The sequence below is a fragment of the Rissa tridactyla genome, chromosome 4, assembly GCF_028500815.1.
Source record: "Rissa tridactyla isolate bRisTri1 chromosome 4, bRisTri1.patW.cur.20221130, whole genome shotgun sequence".
In the NCBI taxonomy this organism is placed as follows: domain Eukaryota; kingdom Metazoa; phylum Chordata; class Aves; order Charadriiformes; family Laridae; genus Rissa; species Rissa tridactyla.
The window spans coordinates 73,382,940-73,402,177 of record NC_071469.1 but is presented as its reverse complement, the minus strand read 5'-3'; the positions used below and the strand labels follow the sequence as shown (position 1 = coordinate 73,402,177).

Genomic DNA, 19,238 nt, shown 5'->3' with positions numbered 1-19,238 from the left:
CCAGGTACTGCCTCAGGGGTGTTTGTACTCGGCTGTGCCAATGCCAGCTGGGGACAGGCAGGAAGATCCTCTTGCTGCTGTGGCACAGAGTAGAAGTGGAGAAATGGCGACGAGCTCTCGTCCCTCATCTCTCCAGCTCCCTCCAGGCCCAGGGACACACAAACCACCCGAGGCTGCTGCTCAGCCAGGCGAGGTTTATTTATATTTACAGAGTAGCTGTACAGCGAGCCAGCAGGGCCACAGCCCAGCTTCCTATAGCAGCGTCCTAGGGATTTTCCAAGCACCCTTCCCACAAGGAAATAATTCCTTTTCCCTTCTAGAGAATGGTCCCCATCACCACCAGGAGAGAGCCAGGGCTCGTGATGTGCAGGACTCCAGGAGTTGACCCTTAAACTGGTGGCACAGAGAGAACACGACTGCAGCCAGCAGCACGGGCAGAGCTCTTGTGCAGCCCCACATTTCAACCCTAGCGCACAGCCCCAGAGTTTCCCCGAGCTCCTGTGCCTCCCACAGGGCAGCAGAATGAAGGGAGTCAGGAGCCGGCACAGGCTTGTCCCTCAGACTCGCACATGTTTTCAGAAATAGTGTCACACTGCCCTCAACGTGAGAGATCCTCCGCTGCCTTATTTCTGCTCCTGCAAAAAGATGGCGGCTCCTCTTCCCAGGCTCAGGAAAGAACAGGAGCAGAAGGGCAGACGTCACCCCATCCCCACACCACCTAACAGCCAGACCCAGGGCAGGACCTGGTCAGGCTCCAGGGCTGCAGCCTTCCTGCCTTTACCTCCAGAGCGGTGCCGACCCAAACACCGACCAACTACAGGCGCAGCCGCTTGATATCCTCGCTGCGGAAGTCAATTCGGAGAGCCAGCACCTGCCGGACCTCGGCAGGAGTAAGGCGCCAGGTGAGCGGGCCAGAGTTTGGGCCCCAGTAATCCAGGATCTCCGTCACCTGGAGAAAGAGGAGAGCTGCAGGAGACAACTCGGCACCAGCTGCCCTCGCAGGTGAGTTCAAACTCTGGCTACAGTCACAGTATTCCCTGCCACTCAACCCTGCAGGCATGCAGCAACTTCTCCAGCTTCTCCCTAACACATAGGCGTGCCAACATCTGGATGAGCCCACTAAATCCACATGGAGGCCAGCTGGGCTTCCTGCAATCCCCCCAGTAAAAGCAGACAAAGTGCAGCTCACCCTTTCCAGATTGAGGATGGTAGCCATCTGGGAAAGACGGGCAAACTTGTCGCGGATAGTCCAGGTGGTGACTGTGGTGAGATAGGCTATGAGAGACCTCAGCTCCTTGTCGAACTGCAGACCGCCAAGCTGTGGGGACCAAGGGAGCTCTGTCAGCTCTCCGAGCAGGTTGTGCCAAGCACACCATTAAAGAGAAGTTACAGGGGGGCCGGGGAAGGTCTCTGAGCAGGAGGGTTCCAGTTAGCCCATTTATTGCAGGTTAAACTGGCTTACAGTTAGACCCACCTCAAAAACCCCCGTATCTTCCCGGCCCCACCACAAAATGCACTTTCTCCCTCCGTGTGCTAATGCAAGGTCTCCCCGAGCCAGGCACTGGCCGTGGCAGAGCTTCTTCGAGGCTCATTTGCCTCTGCCCTGCCCCATCCCTTCGAGGGAAATGAGGGTTTCACGGTGGAGGGTTTGCAGCCCAGCCAGGGACTCTACAGGGTAGAGGATGGTGTTTTGCTTACCCTGCTGAAGGTGGATTTGAGCAGCACTTTCTCCAGTTCGATGGCTATGAGACTGGTCATGAGACCAGTGAGGGTATCGTAAATCACTGGAGACAGCCCAGCCTGGAAGCAGAAACCGGTGTCATTCTTGTCAGGAACAACCGTGCGCAGATCCACAAAAAACAACCCTATGACAGCTTTCAGATAAAGACCCATCACTTGCACGCTCAGCGAGCGGAAACCTCTGGCAAAAGCGATCCAAGTAGGTAGGGCCTGCAAGCAGGCTTTGAGAATTGCAGGAGAAGGGGGTGATTGATCTCTTAAGAGCCCTGCGAGGCACCGGAGGACGTCTGTCTGCTGTTCCCCTGAGCAGGGAAATAGCTGAGAAGTGCCACGCGGAGGTCTGGCTGTCCTGTCCCTCTCGCTCACCTTGAACTCTGTCATCTGCTGTTCCAGATTGACGATGAACTGCTGGACCCAAGGATCATTAGCTTCATAGTCGCTGAACTCTTCCTGACATTGAAACACAAAAAGGGTTGTTTATGTGCAGGCAAATGGCCTGGGGGACAGGCCTTTCCATTTCCACCCTTTCTATTTCCTCAAGCTCCTCTCTAGCCAAATACCCCGTTCCAGGCTCGGATGCAGAGCAAGGTCCGGGTTATTTTACTGTTGCTCCGTGCCAGGGAAACAGGGGAGAACGGAGGGGAATGAGACAGCGGCTGCTCTACGCTGCTGAGTGGAGGACAGAGAGTGCAGAATTATGGCTGGAAGCGGAGAATGCTGAGCCTCACCTCCTCGATGTTGTGGGAGACGGAGAGGAAAAGGTTGATCCAAGGCTTCACCTGGGGTTTGATGGCTGTGCTGTTCAGCTCGTTGAGACCTTCCTGGGGGACAGGGGGGACAGAAAGAGGACAGGAGAGCAACTGAGCACAACGACACAAAACCTTTACAACCAGGCTGTCCTGATGCTGCCTCGCACCCTCACTGCAAGCTGGGGAAACCGACCCACAGATTTGCACAGGGAAACTGAACCCAGGAGTCCCAGATCCCACCCTCTTCCAGTGCTGGAGGGCTCCGAGGACACCACAACAACAAAAGAGGAAAGATGCTGGCGCAGAAGTTGCTGTTGGGCTGACTTGCAGCCTGGTCTGAAGGTCTCGTGCTTGCCCAGCCCTCCCTGCACAGCTCCAGAGGTTTCCCGGCAGGAGAGAGGCGCTCGGTTCGCATCCCACCAGGGTAGGGAAGGACGCAAACACCAGCTTTTCCGCTTGGCGCCAGCCAGGAGGACAACGTGATTGGACTCAGCTGATGCATCCCACCTCCAGTGCAGCTGAGCTCGGTAGGAGAAGCTTAAAAGGAGGATAAAAGCTGTAACCACAGTTAGTTCCCTGAATTAATCATAACCCCAGCACACGCCATCTCCCCGGAGCAGCGGGTTGTCAGCAAAGGCTGTTCTGCCCGCTTCGATGCTGGAGAGCTCTCTGAAAGCCCTCTCCTGCCAACCACCTCCGCTCGGCTCAGCAGGATGTCAAAAAAGCTCACCCAGCATGAAACCGTTCAGGTACCAATACTGCCTGGCATTTGATGAAAGTTTTTAACTAAAATTGGCATTTCTGAGCAGGCCCTGCTGGCAATTGCCCTTTTCCAAGGCAAATTCAATGTGCGCGTGACTCAGGCAGCGCAGGAGCTTGCTGCTCAGCCTCTTGATTGCTTTGCAGCCAGTTTTAATGCTGCACTAGCGCTAGACTAGAGAGTTTTACTCCTTACTGATGAGCTCTTCGGTTTCGATACTGACCGCAGGCCTCAAGGGAGTTTGCCGGCAGTACCGCTCTCAAGGCATCTGACTGCAGCGAACCGCAAAGCCAAACGAAAAATGGCCCGGCCCCTCGGTGGAGTACAAAGTTGATGGCAAACCCGGTTCAAACTATTCTGGTTTGCTTGGCTTCCTTCCACAGCAGATACCAGGTCTTCCTGCTCCCCTCCCTGCCAGAGGCCGCTGTGAAATTTTAAGGCAACAGGCCCCAGAATGCTACACGAGAATGGATTTAGCCAGAGAGCCTTCTGCCCCCCCGCCGGGGAGTATTTTCGTTTGGGAAAGGAGGAAAAACCTGCGGGAAGCGCAGCCCTTCTCCACCTTCAGCATTACCTAATGAGGCTCTGGACAACTTGACAACGTGCTGTGCCACAAGGGAGAATGGAGGAGATGGAAAGGCTATTAATATTTCTTCTCCTGAAAATGCTGAACCAACTACGACTCTGTGCTGAGTGAGGACAAATGGAGCAACATCCCTTCTGGCTCTGCAGCTGCTTCCAGCGCTTTTCATGCAGCCGCCAGCCAGCGCGGCTGCGCGAACGGGCTGGAGTTGTTTCCGTGCCTCAAAGGTTGACTGATTTGCTCCCTCCTGCAGCCTGACCCAGCACTCCTGGAGTCATATGCGGCCCAGGGCTTGGGCTGAAATGATTCCTGCCCGAGCTCGCCCTGAAGACACCGGCCAGACAGCGTTGGGAGACCAGCAGAAATTCAGCAAGACGCTCACCTGCAGCAGGTCACGGAATTTGTTGGAGACGGCGGCCATATCGGAGAGGCAGCTGTCAATCTTGGCCTGCCCTTGCTCGCCCCCGAAGCCTTGGCTCAGCAGTTTGCTGCAGTCGCTCTGCAGGGGAGAGATCCACCAGCAAGTCGCAAATTAATGACCTGGGCTGTTTGTACCCCTTCCCTTTGCTGAGCTCAGGCTGCCCACCAGCACGCTTGCAGGCTCGGAGAGGCGCCAAGCTCTTACCCCCGTGAAGACAGAGGTTGCTGGCTCCAGCTGGAGAAGAGGACAGCAAGAAAGGAAGCCAGGGGCTATCTAAGCCCAGAACCAGAAAACCACAACTTCTCCGTGATGCACATTTTCTTCCACTGGCTCCCAGTCTGTGCCAGGTTGGACAAGCTGGAGGAACTGGTATTTCCAGCTCCTACTGATGTATCATCCGGAAATTGCTCTGCCAGCTCAAAATTGCTTTCCTAAGGCTGGAGGGCAAAGACCTCAGGAATTTGGGCATATTGGAAGTCCAGGTGGTTTATTTGACTACCCCCCCCACCCCCCTTCAAGAGAGGATATTACAAATTTCATTATGGAAAAACCAGTAAAGAATCCAGACCGTACCTCCAAAGTCTTCTTCAGGGTCATGATGTTTTCGCTGCAGACTTCCACGTTGTTTAAGGTCACCTGGAAAAAAACAACAAAACAAACCCCACGTAGAATTCATTGGAATTTCCCAGCACCTCAGCCCCAAGTCCTTATGTTTTCTCCACGTAGTTCACGCTACAGACTGAAATGCAAATATTTGAGGGGAGAGAGGTGCTACTGCGTGATCAAAGTACTGTAGATTCATGGAGTTGCATGAAGCTGAGCTGCAGTAACGGAGCACGTGTGCCGAACCTGCAGCTAGTACAAAGTCTGCCTTAGTTTACGCCGCTTTTCCTCCTCATTCTGTCCACAATGCTGTGGGGAAGCCCCAGTTGTGGGTCACTGGTGGAAAAGAGGATACACCCCCAACTTTCTGTGACTGCATATGAAGTACAACAGACCAGGAGCGGCTGGAGGTGACGGTTTATACGCTGTGTCCAGAGAAGCAGAGGAAGCAGAAGGGCATTTGTACCTCGGCAGGAGGAATCAGCACCCCTCCTGCCAGATGAGTATCTGTTCTTCACTGAACAGACTGTTCTCGACCTGCTGAAGCTGAACTAAATGTCAGTATAAGGCAGGGGTTTGTGCAGACAGGGAAATGAGGCGAGCTGACAGGCGAATGAGGAATTCCACCGGGAGAACTGACATTTTAAGCACTTTGCTTAAAAAAAAATGCAGGAACCTGTAACCAAGAATTTAATGAAACGGAAGAGTTCAGTCCCTCCTGCTCCCTTTGTTGCCTTCTCTCCTCGTACAGTGAAAGTCCCAAGGAGCCCCTTCACAGCAAGCCTGGGTGTTCCCAGCGACTTACAGAGAGGGAGAGAAGTCGGGGTGAGCCAGCTCCTCTCCAGCGCTCTCAGCCTCTGCCCACGGGTCTGCTCAAACAGCAGAGCTGGCTGAGAGGAGAGAGCAGATCCAGAGCTGCTCTCCCAGTGAGATCTTTTCTACAATGCAAGGTCTATACAGCATCCCCCCATGGGGAAGGATGTGTTATGCTGCAGAAGAGAGGAGTGACGGCCCTTCAAATGCTCTCCAAAGGGTCTGTAATGCTCACTGCCTTCTTCTGGCCTGCTCACGCACCAGAGAGTTGCAGCGCTGCTGTTTGGAGAAGACAACAGGAAGATCCTGCAGGCCAAGCAGAGCAGACAACCCCGCTCTAATGGAAACTCTCCAATCTGATGAGCGAGAACGAAGGAGCCCGGAGCTTGGGCCAGAAAACTTTCTCATCTAGAGGAAGGTGTGGATGAGACACTCTCCCACCACCTTTGTGCAGAGCCTGTGAAAAACAGGATTGATGGACATCTCCAAAGAGCACAGACTCTTCCCCAGCCTGGAGGGAACCATCATTGCAGCAGTCACAGGATCATACTTGGACAGGCCTGGTGTGGAAGCCCTACAAACATGAGGTGAGGCAGAAGCAGCTATCAGACATCCAAAGTCAGGTTTTCAGGCTCTCTGAACATGTGATAGTCGCACCAATCCTGTTCCCAAGAGCTCCCCGCTGTCTTTCCCCTCATCGCAACTCATTCTACGCCAGACCAGCCACCAAACCCACCAGAAAGGACTGCTTGGCCTCATCGGTGCTTTCAATGCCTTTGGTATCGAACTTGCCCTGCTGGAGGCTGCTGTGCATGATGTTCACGGCACTGGTCACGCCTCTCTGGAAGTCCTGGAAGGTCGTGGCTGGAAAGCCCTGCTTCAGCTTGTTGTACAGAACCTCCCTAGGGGGCAAGCAGAACACACCAGGGCTTAGAGCAAATACTGCAAGCCACAGCAGAGCTGTGCTCTGTGACAAGGGACAGCACTCTGGCTGAGCTGTGACCTGAACAAGGTAAGCGGAACGTCACAAGGACAAAGGAAGGCTGGCAAATATCTCCTGACAGCATCTGAAGGACACAAGGCTGAAAGAAAAACACAACCACTCCATTTCTGAGCTTCCCCCCAAATCCTGCCGGCAGCTGTCCGCTGTCTTCAGTCACAGTTCCCCACTCCCACATGGGATGAAAAACCTGAGCAGGACAATTTCTGCAGGATCATCCCAAATTCAAGTTACTAATCAATCTCACAGGCAACACAGAGAACAATTAGGGGTGATTGTGTGTCATCAAGCAGGGTAGCACTCCAATGCTACGTGGTGACTTGGTCTCATAGGGATTTTGGGCCATGAGGTTCCTTTTTCTGTTTGTCCTACAGGCGACCATCACTACTGTGAGAAAAGTATGCCCAGCTCCAGCTTCCCGCACCACACCTGACGCTGCTTCCTACCAGCATCTTCCATGGAGATGACAAACCAGAGGCTCAGAGGTGAAGAACACAAGGGGGACCATCTGACAGCGAGCACTGTTTGCAGAATGTGAAGTGGAGGCAAGTTACAATGAACTTGGTATATTTTCATTACCTGAAGTCAGACTCCAGCTCGGTGGTGGAGTGGTTGATCATGGCACAGAGACAGTCTATGCTGGAGCTGGACAGAGCACGCCCAATGCACTTCTTCACTATATAAAACACGTCGTCCACCATGCTGGAGGTGAGCTGGCCCTTCTCGTAGCTGTCCATGGCAACAGCCTGCAAAGAAAGCTGTCTCAGTGCCCTCAGCTCAGCGAGCAAAGGTGTCCTCCCCCAGCAGTGACTGGGTGCAGACCTGCCATGTACTCATCTCCCTCCCTAGGGATGCTCAGCAGAGGACTGTGGAGCACACGCAGAGGTCTCAGCCGCTGGCAGGGAGTGCAGGCTATTGCAAGCAGCAGTCTGAGCCCTACCTTGTTGACGGTCTCCCTCATGAAGTATTCCTCCATGGTGATGTAGTAGCCAATGAGCTCTTGCATGGTGCGGCTCAGCAGACAGTTGTTGAGGAGTTTGTCCAGGTATTTCTGATGCTCTACAAAAAACAAAAGAGAGCCATCAGCAGGGACTGCCAGAAAGTAGTTTCACCTAATCCCCTTGCTGCCTGTCTCACGAGCACCCAACAGACACATGTCTGCAAAGCCCAGCCTGGAATAAATCACAGGCCTCAACTGTGGAGCCGATACTGCTAAGCTGACTTTTGCAGGTGACAGAAGTGATTTCCAGAGCTCTGTGGAGTACCCAAAACACCGAGCCTGTTTTCCCCGCGGTCTCCACCTTTGGGATCTGTACCTGCAGATCAAAGGGCCCTCCCTCTCATGGGGGACCTTGTTTATTATGCTCTGCAGTCATTCCTAAGGTTGGTTTCTCTGTTAGAGGAAACAACCCGTGCTGAAAACAGATTTGAGGAGGCCAGGCTACACGATTCTGTTCCAGAGAGCATTCCCAAAGCGCCTTTGCAGACCCTGTATCCCTCTGCTCTGCCACTAACTCAGATGTATCTCCACTTCTGGCTGCAAGGAGCAGAGCACCTGCAAGTATTGGTATTCAAGGTGTTACCTTGCTTTACCTCCTCTGAGGCCATCGAGTCCCCCACCTCAAAATCGGATATTATTCGTCTTTTGATGAACCTCAAGTAAAGCTCACTGCGGGCGTTCATCAGGGTGACTTCCGTTAAAATAGGGTCAAGTTCCCTAGAAGGAACATAGCAAGAACAAAGGTAGCAAAACTACAAAAGGAGAGGCACTAATTTAACTCGGTTAAGCAGTGTGTTCTCTTTTGTCTTCCTATGAGATCAATGCTGTCCCTTTCCATCTGTGCCGTCGAGCGGCAAAGCTCAGCAGAATAACTGGTATGTGCAAAGAAGGCACATACAATCAAAACATCCTGAAAAAAGTCATTACAGAGAAGCTTTTTTTCCCCCTTGTGGACGTGAGAACAGCCACGTTAAAATCACGGCTGTAAGCGCTGCAAGACTCTAAGCAACCTGATACAACTTCAGAATTAGCCCTGTTTTGAGTGGGAGGTTGGATTAGAGACCTCTGGCAGCCCTCAGTTTTGCTACGATTCTGTGAGCCCTACATGGCCAGTGCTAGAAATGCCTGGTCCCTGCCGCCTCCTCCATCTCTTGTGCACAGACTCATGTGTTTTTCTGAAAATGATGAAGAATCTGTTTATGCTCAACAGCTCAGGAAATGTGAGACCGAAAAAGCACGTGACCGTGCAGAACACAGTGTTCATATCAGAGATGACTATGGAAAAAAAGACCGTCACATCAGCAGCTTTTTCATCAGTGTGCACAACAGAACTTTACAAATCCTGCTCAAAGCCTCACAACACACAAGTGGGACAAGGAACCATTATCTTTATTTTATGGATGAAAAAGCAAAAGCTCGGAAAACCTGGGATACAGGCACAGTTACTCAGAGCAAATAGTAAGTGGATTTTTATATTTATGCTGAAATAATTGGTCATGCAGGCTCACAGACAGATCTTGCTTGGGGAATGGCAGTTTTCTTTCAAGGCACGTTTAGAAGTCATGCAATGCCAGAAGGGCTGGGTGCTTTCAAATGGCCTTACTTTAGGGCTATACAAATACTTAAGATAAAAAGAAAAGGAGGGGGATTTAAAGCACTTTGGTTCGTTAGCAAGAAACTGATGTTACAGAGTCGCTGCAGCAGCACTACAGATTAAATAGGACCCAAAGATTTATTCCCGATTCTGTCACGAATTATCTGCCCAGGGAGCTGCTCCATTTCGTGGGCTCCGAGGACCGTACTCTGACCACCGATAGGCGGTGAGCATAGGCAATTAAAGTCTCAGTCCTTCGTGCGCAGTGATATTGCCAGCCCTCCAGCAATGCTTAGGGCCAAGGCTTAAAAGTAAGGAGTAAGCAAAATAAAGCACCACCACAGAAGCTGCCTTTATAAAAGGGCAGCGAAGGACATCTAACAATTAGATTTTATGCTTTAGTAGTCACAAACTGTCTGGAAGACCAAAAGAGTTATCTAAATGCTAAGTAGCATGAACAACAGCTCAAGAGTGGAAGGTTAGAGAGCAGAAAGAGGTTTTGTTTGTACCTTGGTTCAATCTTCTCTGCAGAAGAACTTCTCATCATGCTATTCTGAACTTGCTGGAACTGCAATCACAAAAAAAAAAAGGGGGAGTCATCAAAGTCTTTGCTGATGACTTGGAGTTAACAGCCGCTTCTCGTGCTGTAGCCTAAGGAGGTGCTTACTCAGGCGGGGCCATAGGAAAGCTTTGCAGGAAGCAGAGCTAGAGAAGGGAACTGCATCAGTTCACCTCTTCCTCCAAGAAGGAGCTCAGCCTGCCAGGAAGGGCGATGGGATGGGAACTCCAACAGAGACACCAAGGTATGTGACCATGAGACAGTCACAGCAGCCCTGTGAGCTGGAACACAGACAGGAGCAGGAACAAGCCAGATGGGAAGACGGACTGAAGGCGCCCTACGGACCTGCAGAGCAAAGCACCCTGTGTCCAGGGTCCATTTACCAGGCTCCCAATAATCATTCTCTGCAGGAGAAGGGAGAGCTACAGGCTGGACCCCTTCAGCCACCAGCACAAATATGGAGTAAAGCAAGGTTTCTCTCAATACGCAAGGTCAAACTTTGCCACTGCTATGGCAGTCGCAGCCCATGGAGCTGGATGGAGGCTGCAGGTGGCTGCGTCAGGCAGCATCATATGCCTCTTACCTGCCTGTGATAGTCCCTCTCTTTGATGAACTTGTCCACCACTTTCTCCACCTGCCGGTCACACTCCACTTGCAGGTGTTTGATGAGGGTGTACAGTCTCCCTGGCCCATAGTAGGTCTCCACAATGGGTTGGTGGGTCTCCACAATGCGAGCAATCCCTGCAGAAGGAGAGGGGAAGCTCAAGAGAGAGACTCAAGCAGGAGTTTCCATCCAGTCTGGACCCAGAGCAGAGCTATACCGGTCCACAGTCTGGACCTAACAAGGGATCATTCACTCCCCAGATAAGCTGAGATACTCAAGCCACTCTGTAGTGCCTCACTGGAGGCCTGTCATCACCACCCCTTGTTCCATGGCATCTTCTCTCTGCATAAGCCACCTTCCATCCTCTCCCGTTTATTGCAAGGCTGCAGTGCAAATCTCCTGGAGCAGAAGCCATCTCTCTTCCTAAAGAGAGCTCCTGCCATGCCTTGTGTGTCAGCTGCCCTCCTGCCCAGCAAGATACAAGGTATGAAGGTATGAATCTTCCACAGGAGAAAGCTGCATGAGCTAAAACTGGCAGGGGACGTAACTGCCATTCAAATCCAGTCTCAGCTTTCAGCACCTACCAGGTTACAGGAGAAGAGCAGTGCTAGGAAAATCATGCTCTGCTCTTATCTGTCACACCAATGCTCAGGAGAGCAAGCGTTAGTGAAGGCAGGACCTCCTTGGAGAATAAAGCCCATCTCCAAGGACATAGCTCTCCAAGATTGTTTTCTTCTCACAAACTCTCTACTCTGAGTTAGCAACGCTCCCCCGCTTTTGATGCTAGTGCCAAGAAAGCCTCGGTGGCTCTAAGGACCTTCAATAGCAGCAAGGGTGCCAGGCTGGGAGAGTGACTTGGCACTGGTGCGGCCTGGAGTTATAGGAGACTTAATAGAGAAGGCAGTTAATCACCATGGGATCTCAATTACTGTCTTTGGCGACGTTCCCACAGAGCATTCTTATTCCCTTCTCTCCCTTCCCTCTCTGATTTTTTTTTTCCCCGGTCCTCCTTGAAGAGCTAGGACTGGAGGCATCAACAGCTGCTCAGTCTTAAGGGATTTGATTTGTTTGTCTGGAGAGCTGCTTGTCTGAAAAAAAACTTCAGGGAATGCCCATTTGTTTTGAGGATGCAGAGAACAGGAAGAGTCTCATTCCTGGAGGAAGCCAAAAAATCCTTTGCAAATTGACTTTGTGCCTTTGCAAGCTGTACATAGGAAAGCTTGCTTATTGTAACGCCCTCTCCTGGCTGGGAAAAAGTCTATTAGTTGTGTCCCTGTCCCTCTCGCGTGACATTCCCATAGCTCAAAGGGGATGGGAAACATTTTGTGATGTCCTGGAACTAGAATTAAAAGCATTTAAATTGATGGACAATCTCATCACAGAGTATTTTCAATCCACCAGCAAAGAAAGGAAGATTACCTTCGAAGAGGAGTGTCAGAGTGTCCGCAAAGATGACAGCAGCTCGACGGTCACTCATGTCTGTCCCCATCACCAGCTGCAGGTTCTCCTCTGCTTTGTTGGCCACCTGCATGACAACAGGTCCGGTCAGCTGGTAACAAAGATATTCTTCATCCCATAGGGTGGACCTCTGTCACCTGCCCTATAGATCCCCGGGTTTTTATCCGTGTTCCCATTGCAAGAGGTATTGCTGCTGTTTGAACAGGGATCCTTTCCTCTCTTGTGGAACGCTCAAGGATAAAAGAAAGGCAGAAGCTTGTTCTTCTCTTTCCGGGTTCCCTTGTACAAGTTTTAAGCAAGCACAATGAGCAAGACACAGAAGGAGAAGCCAGGCAGCCAGTGGGATCTGTGTTCAGACACCAGAAAGACCATCCCAGGGCACAAAGCACAGGGAGAGAGAGGAATGAAGGCCAGTGCTGCTTTCTAAGATTAACAAGCCAGAGCCAAGATCTCCTTCTGCAACATCTGTTGACAGAGACTGGGTTTTGCTTTCCCCTAGGAGACCAGACGGTATGTTTCACAGAACCTGTTACCTGCTTGCAGAGGTACTCTGAGAACTTGCTCAGCCCCTCCTCATGTAAGCCTAGCAGAGGAAAGATCTTGAAGAACCGTTCCACCTGGGGCAGATCTCCCTGCTTCATAGCTGCGTCGAATTTCTCTGTGACAATTGTCTTCAGGCGCTGCTCTGCTTCCTGCAGGAGCTTCAGGTTGGCATCAATTATGCCCCCTGGTCAAAAGGACAGAAAAGAAATGGAAAAGTGACAGCACAATGTTAGTACCCTATCAAGGGCTACGTTTTTCCTAGCAGAGAGAGCAACATTGTGCAGCCCTAGGGTGAGAAGGCAGAAGACACGCTGGAATTTCCCTACAGGCAAAGGTACATGTGTGATGTACACACGGCTAACGTCGTGGTCTTGCACGGAGGATGCGAATACATCAACCAGGACATTTCTTTTAGGGATCAGGCAACTTACTCCTTCATTTCCAGTTGCTCTGCTTGGTAGTACACCATAATACTGCAACAGTTCTCCCTGACAGAGCCTTCTCCCTCACTTCTTTTGTCCTGCACATTTTGTCCTTCACCTAGTCAGCACCTGAAATGCTATTAAAGCCATGTGCCAAGAAGTCTCCTTTCAATTGATGATAATTCAAACCTAACAATGCTTCAAAAACATTCACCTCTATGTTACTCTATAACATACTAAGATCTCTGGCTAGCATTAGCTCTTCTGCTTTATCTACTGAGTTGAGGCTATCTGTCATGGGAAATCATGCAGCCTCTAGTTAACTGGAAAGGTGACTTATCAGGTTCTCCTCACAAACAGTACTTACCTTCCTTGCCCTGGCGACTGAGCTCGATCACTGATTTGTCCAGAGACAGATAGCGATGGATATGGGCTGCTGCTTGTTCATAATCCTCATTTCGCAGGGCTGTTTGAACTCCATCCATGCAGAACTTCAGGTCAAGGATGTCGTCAGCTCTCTGAATGGCCTGATAGAGCCGATTCTGCAAGAAAAGCGACCAGTAAGGCTTTCTGCTGCAGGCTGGACCAGGGAAAGAGAATTATGAGAAGACAGCATGGGGGAAAAACAAGGAAGAAGCAGACTGAAGTGATACTTCTCTACACAATAAACAACTACGTAAGCAGAAACCCCAACCCACTTAAAAAGTCCTAAGGTCAACGACTCCAAAAGATGAATAGCATTTACCTGTCAAAACTCAGATTGAACTCAGAGGCCGTACTCCACTTTATCAAACAGGCAGAGATCAGAGACGCAACCACACAACATCTGTTTGGATTTAAGCAGTTGTGCTGGGCGCTGGGACTTGACTCCATTTAGCCTACCTCTGTACAAAGAATATGACGGCCCGGATCCCTGACCACTCTTGGGTGACAACGACCATGTCCACTGTCCTCAGCGCTGCAATAGTTGACAAAAGAGTGCTAACGAAAACTAACCTCAGCTAATTCACCATATTCTACCAGGAGCTGCATGGACAGAAGGGAATGCTGGAGAACCAGGCACTATATGGCAAATCATTATGTATTATTTACTCCTGTATGCTGCAACATCCAGGAGCCCAGCAAGATACCATCACCTAACACCACTAGAAAATGCTAAAACAAAGCATGAAGCAGTTTCCAGCCCACTGAAGAAAAGCGCACATTTCTCTCATCGCGCCATGAGCACACGAGCAGACAGAATATGGCTTGGTGGTGACAAGTCCCAAACACCCCCTCGGTCCAGTTACCTTGGCAAGGTCGAGCTGGCGGACTTTACTGCTGACGTTCTCGGCCAGATTGCAGGTGAAGGTGATCATCCCTGCCAACTGCTGGGCGTCCCCCTCGATAAGCTGCAGATTAGGGCTGGAAACACAAATGAATTGAACATGAGATGCAAATATTAAGTAGTCGGATGGTCTGCAACAGCAGGATGGTTCTTCCTCCAAACCCAATTGCTCCTGTCAGCAACAGTATCTCTCATTTCGTGCCTCTCCTACAGGAGCCAAGCATCAAAATCAAACAGACAGCTTTGGAGGAGGCTGCACAGATAGATTAACAACTGTCTTGCTACCAGACGGGACATCAATGAGCCACTGAGGCTTTAAGATACTCCTCACTTCTGAGGTGGAAGATGAAGTCTGTGAAGTTGTGCTCTACTAGACAGGAGGCCACTTACGATGACTTTCCAGACTGCCTGCACAAGCTCACCATGAAGAGGCAGGTAATATTTGTCCATACCTGTAAACAGCCTGACACAAGACCTCCGATCCAAGCATTGATGCTGAAAACTAAAAGTATCTGGGGTGAGAACTTCAAAGAACTGCTCGCCCTACGCCAAAATGGGTTGGTCACTGTAAGGGTGTTCCCTCTGTTAGTGCTGCTGGGAAGAACCTGGATGAGGATCCTCCCTACCACAAACTGATTTAAAGTCTGACATTTTCTGAGAAGGAACATGCTTCCCTCACAACACTGAAATGAATTTTCACATCATGCAGTACGCAGGGAGGTACTGAACAGTGCACAAAAGCAGAAAGAAGGGGAGAGGGTGGGGATCACTAACCCCATGCGATGAAGTGCAACCATCTTGTTCTCTATAGTGCTTTGCTGTTCCAGGAGGGCATCCAGCTCTTCCTGCACGACTTTCTGAAAGAAAAGTTCGAAGAAAGTCCTGTGTGACTTCAGCTCTCCTCCAGGCCAGCAACTTATCACAGACTCTACACCCAAATCAAGCACATGCAGCTAAAAAGGTATTAGCTCTTCCAAGGGCTCGGATGACAAGTAAATCCTTCCTAAGCTCTCATTTTAATCCTGTAAATATTTATATTTATGCCATTCCAAAGCACAGAATCATAGAATGGTTTAGGTTAGAAGGGACCTTCAAGACCGCACAATGCCACCCCCTGCCCTGGGCAGGGACACCTCCCACCACACCACGTTGCTCCAAGCCCCCTCCAGCCTGGCCTTGAACACCTCCAGCGATGGGGCAGCCACAGCTTCTCTGGTCAACCTGGGCCAGGGGCTCACCACCCTCACAGCAAACAATTTCTGCCTCAGATCTCACCTAAATCTCCCCTCTTCCAGTTTAAACCCCTTCCCCCTCGTCCCATGGCTCCCCTCCCTGATCCAGAGTCCCTCCCCAGCTTTCCTGGAGCCCCTTTAGGGACTGGCAGGGGCTGGAAGGTCTCCCCGGAGCCTTCTCTTCTCCAGGCTGAACCCCCCCAGCTCTCTCAGCCTGTCCTCCCAGCAGAGGGGCTCCAGCCCTCCCAGCATCTCCGGGGCCTCCTCTGGCCCCGCTCCAACAGCTCCGTGTCCTTCTGCTGTTGGTGCCCCAGCGCTGGAGGCAGCACTGCAGGGGGGTCTCACAGAGCGGAGCAGAGGGGCAGAATCCCCCCCTCGCCCTGCTGCCCACGCTGCTGGGAATGCAGCCCAGGCTGCGGGGGGTTTCTGGGCTGCCAGCGCACGTTGCCAGGTCATGTTGAGCTTCTCATCCACCAACACCGGGAAGTCCTTCTCTTCTCAGGGTTGCTCCCAACCCATTTTCCGCCTGGCCTGGATTTGTGCCTGGGATTGACCCAACCCATGAGCACCCTGCACCTGGCCTTGTTCAGCTTCATGAGGTTTGCACAGTTCCACCTCTCCCGCCTGTCCAGGTCCCTCTGGATAGCATCCCTCCCCTCCAGCCTGCCGACCGCATCAGTTAAGCAAACCTCATGACACAACTCTTAAATCAGGCAACCCACAAACTCCTCCCCTGGCCGAGCTTTTGGCGCGGGAGGAACCTGAATCCGCAGGGATCCGCTCACGATTCCGGGAGACTAGTGCCACGGAGGCGACACCGTCGCCCCACCAGGCCCGAGCCCGCAGTTAATGTCTGTGTACAGGATCGGGACTACAGGAACCGTGACAACGAGGCACCCGCTCTCCTTGTCACTACAGCACGGCCCGGAGGGAGCTGGAGCAGCGAACACCCTCCGGGGTGCCGCGTCCCGCACCTCGCACCGCCCCACCGCCTCACGGGCCGGCCCCCCACACACCTCCTCCTCACACAGCCGGCTGTAGGCAGCTTCCAGGTCCGCCAGGTCGGTGAGCGACTGAATCCGCTCCATAGAGAGGGCAGAGGCGGCCGAGCCGCCGCCCTCCCCCGCCGCCGCCCGCGGGCCCGGCGCCGTGGCCGTCGCCATCTTGGCATACAGCTGACACGGCTTCTACCGCTGTCAGGCCCGTCGGGGATGCCCTTGCTGGTGCCTGTACGGGTGCGGCCGCTCGGCTCCACCTAACGGCGCGGGAAGCTCACTCTCCCCCGGCATTCTACGCTGAAATGCGTCCAGATGTTTTTTTTCCGGAGGTTCTTTCTGCGGGGAGTGGCTACCATCGCCCCGTGATCATTCAGGCGTTGCTGCGGGCAGCCCTCCCCTTCACGCACGGCGCGGGCGCGCAAGCCTGGCAGAAGGGCCCCGCGAAGAGGCGCGGGCGGGCAGGGCGCAGGCGCGGGGCTTATGGCGGAGCGGGCCGGCGGCGCGCCGGCCTAGGCAGGAGCAGCATCCGTCGCCATCCGCCCGGTAAGGGTGGCCCCGCCGCGCCGCGCCCGCCCAGCGGCGGCCCGGCGGCTGGGGAGGCGCGGTGCGGGCCGCCATTTTGGCGGGGGGAGCGGCCGCGGGCCCCTCGGGGCTTGGTCTGTGGGGGGGGCGGCCGGGCCTTGATCCGGGGCCCGTTCCCGGAGCCTGCTGCCCGGGCGGGGGGAGCTGGGGCTACCGGCTCGGCGAGGGCGTTGGTAAGGCTCAGGGGCACTGAGGGCAGGTTGCCCTGGCCTGGGGGCGGCTTGCCCTGGCCTGGGGGCCGCAGCGGCCTGTGTGCAGCTGAGCTTTCCTCCCGCCTTAGCCCCGGAGGAAGGAATGAGCTCAGGCGCTCGCCCCGAGCCCTTGCGGGTAGCTCGGCTCACGTTTAATGTAACGGCGCAGGGCAGCTCTAGAGGGGTTCCCTAACTCTGTGTGGTTTCTGAACAATTAAAACCGTAAGAGGAGTAATTAGTACGGAGCCCTCAGCAGTCACGCGGCGGTAGGGAGTTCAGCTGATGCTCGGCAGCCTGGTTATCTTTGGGAGAGCCTTTTGCCTCTTGGTGTTACTAAATACCAAATAATTTTAGCGGGGTGCCAGTCAGTCTTCTAACATAAAGTGATACGTGCAGGCAAACAAGCGGGTAGTTCTCTCTGGGTGCTGTGTGGAAAGCTTTTTTTTTTTTACAAAGTTTGGGGGTTTTTTTCTGCTTGTTGCAGACTCAGTGGAGTTGTTACAAGGTGAAGCCGACCTGTTGCCACCATGTTCCTCTACAACCTGACGTTGCAGCGAGCCACCGGCATTAGCTATGCCATCCATGGCAATTTCTCAGGTAATCTCTCCTAACGCATCTTGGCTTGAGCTCTTGCGAGTGGCAGTGGAAAAAACATGTTAATTTTTTACTTAGTTTGGGTGCTGAAGCTAGTCTGCTTCAGTAGAGCATTTTTGTTTCGCTGATATATTGTCATTTGCTCTTCAGTGTAGTACTTGAGCTGTTGTAACTTGTGGAAAGATCAAGAAAAGTTTGGCTTGATTACCTATAACTTAGTATTTTGTCCGCTTTCCTTGTTGGTTAAAAGATGCTCAAACGATAGTGGTGCCCAACGTGGTGAATTAGTTGCTTTGAATTCTTCCGTAGTAATCATAAAACTCCTTGGTATTTAGTGGTGGCGAAGATTTATCTCCTTGTAGGTGCGTGTTCTGCTGTGTTGTTGCTAACTCTCCTTCATCTTCTGGCTTCTTTAGGAACCAAACAACAAGAAATTGTTGTGTCCCGGGGCAAGATCCTGGAGTTGCTCCGCCCCGATCCCAACACGGGGAAGGTTCACACCCTGCTGACCGTGGAAGTGTTCGGAGTCATTCGCTCCCTCATGGCCTTTAGGCTGACGGGTGGCACCAAAGACTATATCGTCGTGGGCAGCGATTCGGGGCGCATTGTTATTCTGGAGTACCAGCCCTCAAAGAACGTGTTTGAGAAGATTCATCAGGAAACCTTTGGCAAAAGTGGATGTCGCAGAATTGTTCCAGGCCAGTACTTGGCTGTAGACCCAAAGGGCCGCGCCGTCATGATCAGTAAGTCAGTCTGTCGGCTTCTTTTCTCCTTATTTTTTTTTTTTTTTCCTGTCTTGGGGATATTTGTTTTGGAGCGAGTTTCTGCCAGGTATAATGGGAAGTGTTTCTTCTCAGGCAGTTTGTTAGGCTATGAGACATGTCAAGGAGAATGCAGGCATTCAGAATGGTTCCTTCACGCTGATGGAATTGCACAAATTATTTCTAACGTTGGGCCAGAACAATTTGGAAAGAGGCCAGCTCGCTTAGCGGTGCACAGAGCCCTGAAGTGTGATGTCTGGGAGAGAAGTTGGGATTGCAGGCGTCCATGGTGCAGCGTAGTAAGTCAGCTCCCACAGCCTGAAATGATGTTACGGATTCATGTCTCTTCTCTGAGATGTATCGTGGAGACGACTAGATGCGTTTCTGATCAGGCTTCACAGGTAGAAAAACACTTGGGTGATTTTTCTATAAGATTTACCATGAGGTGTCTTAGTTACTTGGTACGTGAACTGTCTCGGTTTGCCAAAGCCAGCTTTGTGCGATGCTGCTTTCCTGCACGCTGAGAGCAAGGACTTGCAACGATAGGTAGTTCAAAAGTGCCCCTTTATATCGGGAATAACAATAATGTTGTTTCCTTTCTAACAAGTCTTATTTTCACGGAGGAGAAGGTAGCACGATTGTGCCATTCACGTTGATAGTTAAGGGTGATAAGTGTTTGTTATGTTGTGGATGCCGTGTATCAG

The 19,238-nt window shown here is 52.1% G+C and overlaps 2 protein-coding genes and 1 non-coding gene across 3 annotated transcripts in view; 2 read left to right on the top strand and 1 right to left on the bottom strand.

Annotated features, from left to right (window-relative positions):
* Positions 1-180: 180 nt before the first annotated feature.
* Positions 181-16,604, bottom strand: COG4 (component of oligomeric golgi complex 4). The gene is made up of 19 exons (XM_054198994.1): positions 16,425-16,604; positions 14,951-15,033; positions 14,139-14,253; positions 13,217-13,391; positions 12,418-12,611; positions 11,846-11,951; positions 10,406-10,563; positions 9,773-9,831; positions 8,253-8,386; positions 7,610-7,728; positions 7,249-7,415; positions 6,406-6,571; positions 4,827-4,889; positions 4,215-4,331; positions 2,469-2,561; positions 2,107-2,190; positions 1,699-1,800; positions 1,190-1,318; positions 181-949 (listed from the first exon to the last, which is right to left on the bottom strand). Exons 1-19 carry the CDS (start codon positions 16,569-16,571, stop codon positions 815-817), a joined length of 2,346 nt encoding a protein of 781 aa, XP_054054969.1. The 5' UTR covers positions 16,572-16,604; the 3' UTR covers positions 181-814.
* A 231-nt stretch (positions 16,605-16,835) lies between these two features.
* SF3B3 (splicing factor 3b subunit 3) overlaps positions 16,836-19,238 on the top strand; it is a 30,470-nt gene continuing 28,067 nt past the window's right edge. Inside the window, exons 1-3 of the mRNA XM_054198807.1 lie at positions 16,836-16,949; positions 17,664-17,776; positions 18,190-18,516. Coding sequence (XP_054054782.1) covers positions 17,707-17,776; positions 18,190-18,516 — 397 coding nt within the window. The 5' untranslated portion in view covers positions 16,836-16,949; positions 17,664-17,706. The remainder of the gene's footprint in view (positions 16,950-17,663; positions 17,777-18,189; positions 18,517-19,238) is intronic.
* LOC128909701 (small nucleolar RNA SNORD111) lies at positions 18,849-18,930 on the top strand. The gene has a single exon (XR_008466476.1). It is a non-coding gene; the product is annotated as a small nucleolar RNA SNORD111 (small nucleolar RNA).

What these genes read in the sequence shown, in the direction of transcription:
- COG4 (XM_054198994.1), bottom strand. Translation starts at nt 16,571, where the DNA reads ATGGCGACGGCCACGGCGCCGGGCCCGCGGGCGGCGGCGGGGGAGGGC. An exon ending in CAGAGTACCTCTGCAAGCAG is followed by an intron (nt 11,952 to 12,417) that starts GTAACAGGTTCT and finishes GTTGTCATGCAG; the next exon opens with GTGGCCAACAAAGCAGAGGA. An exon ending in AATTCCGTGACCTGCTGCAG is followed by an intron (nt 2,562 to 4,214) that starts GTGAGCGTCTTG and finishes CCTGTCCCCCAG; the next exon opens with GAAGGTCTCAACGAGCTGAA.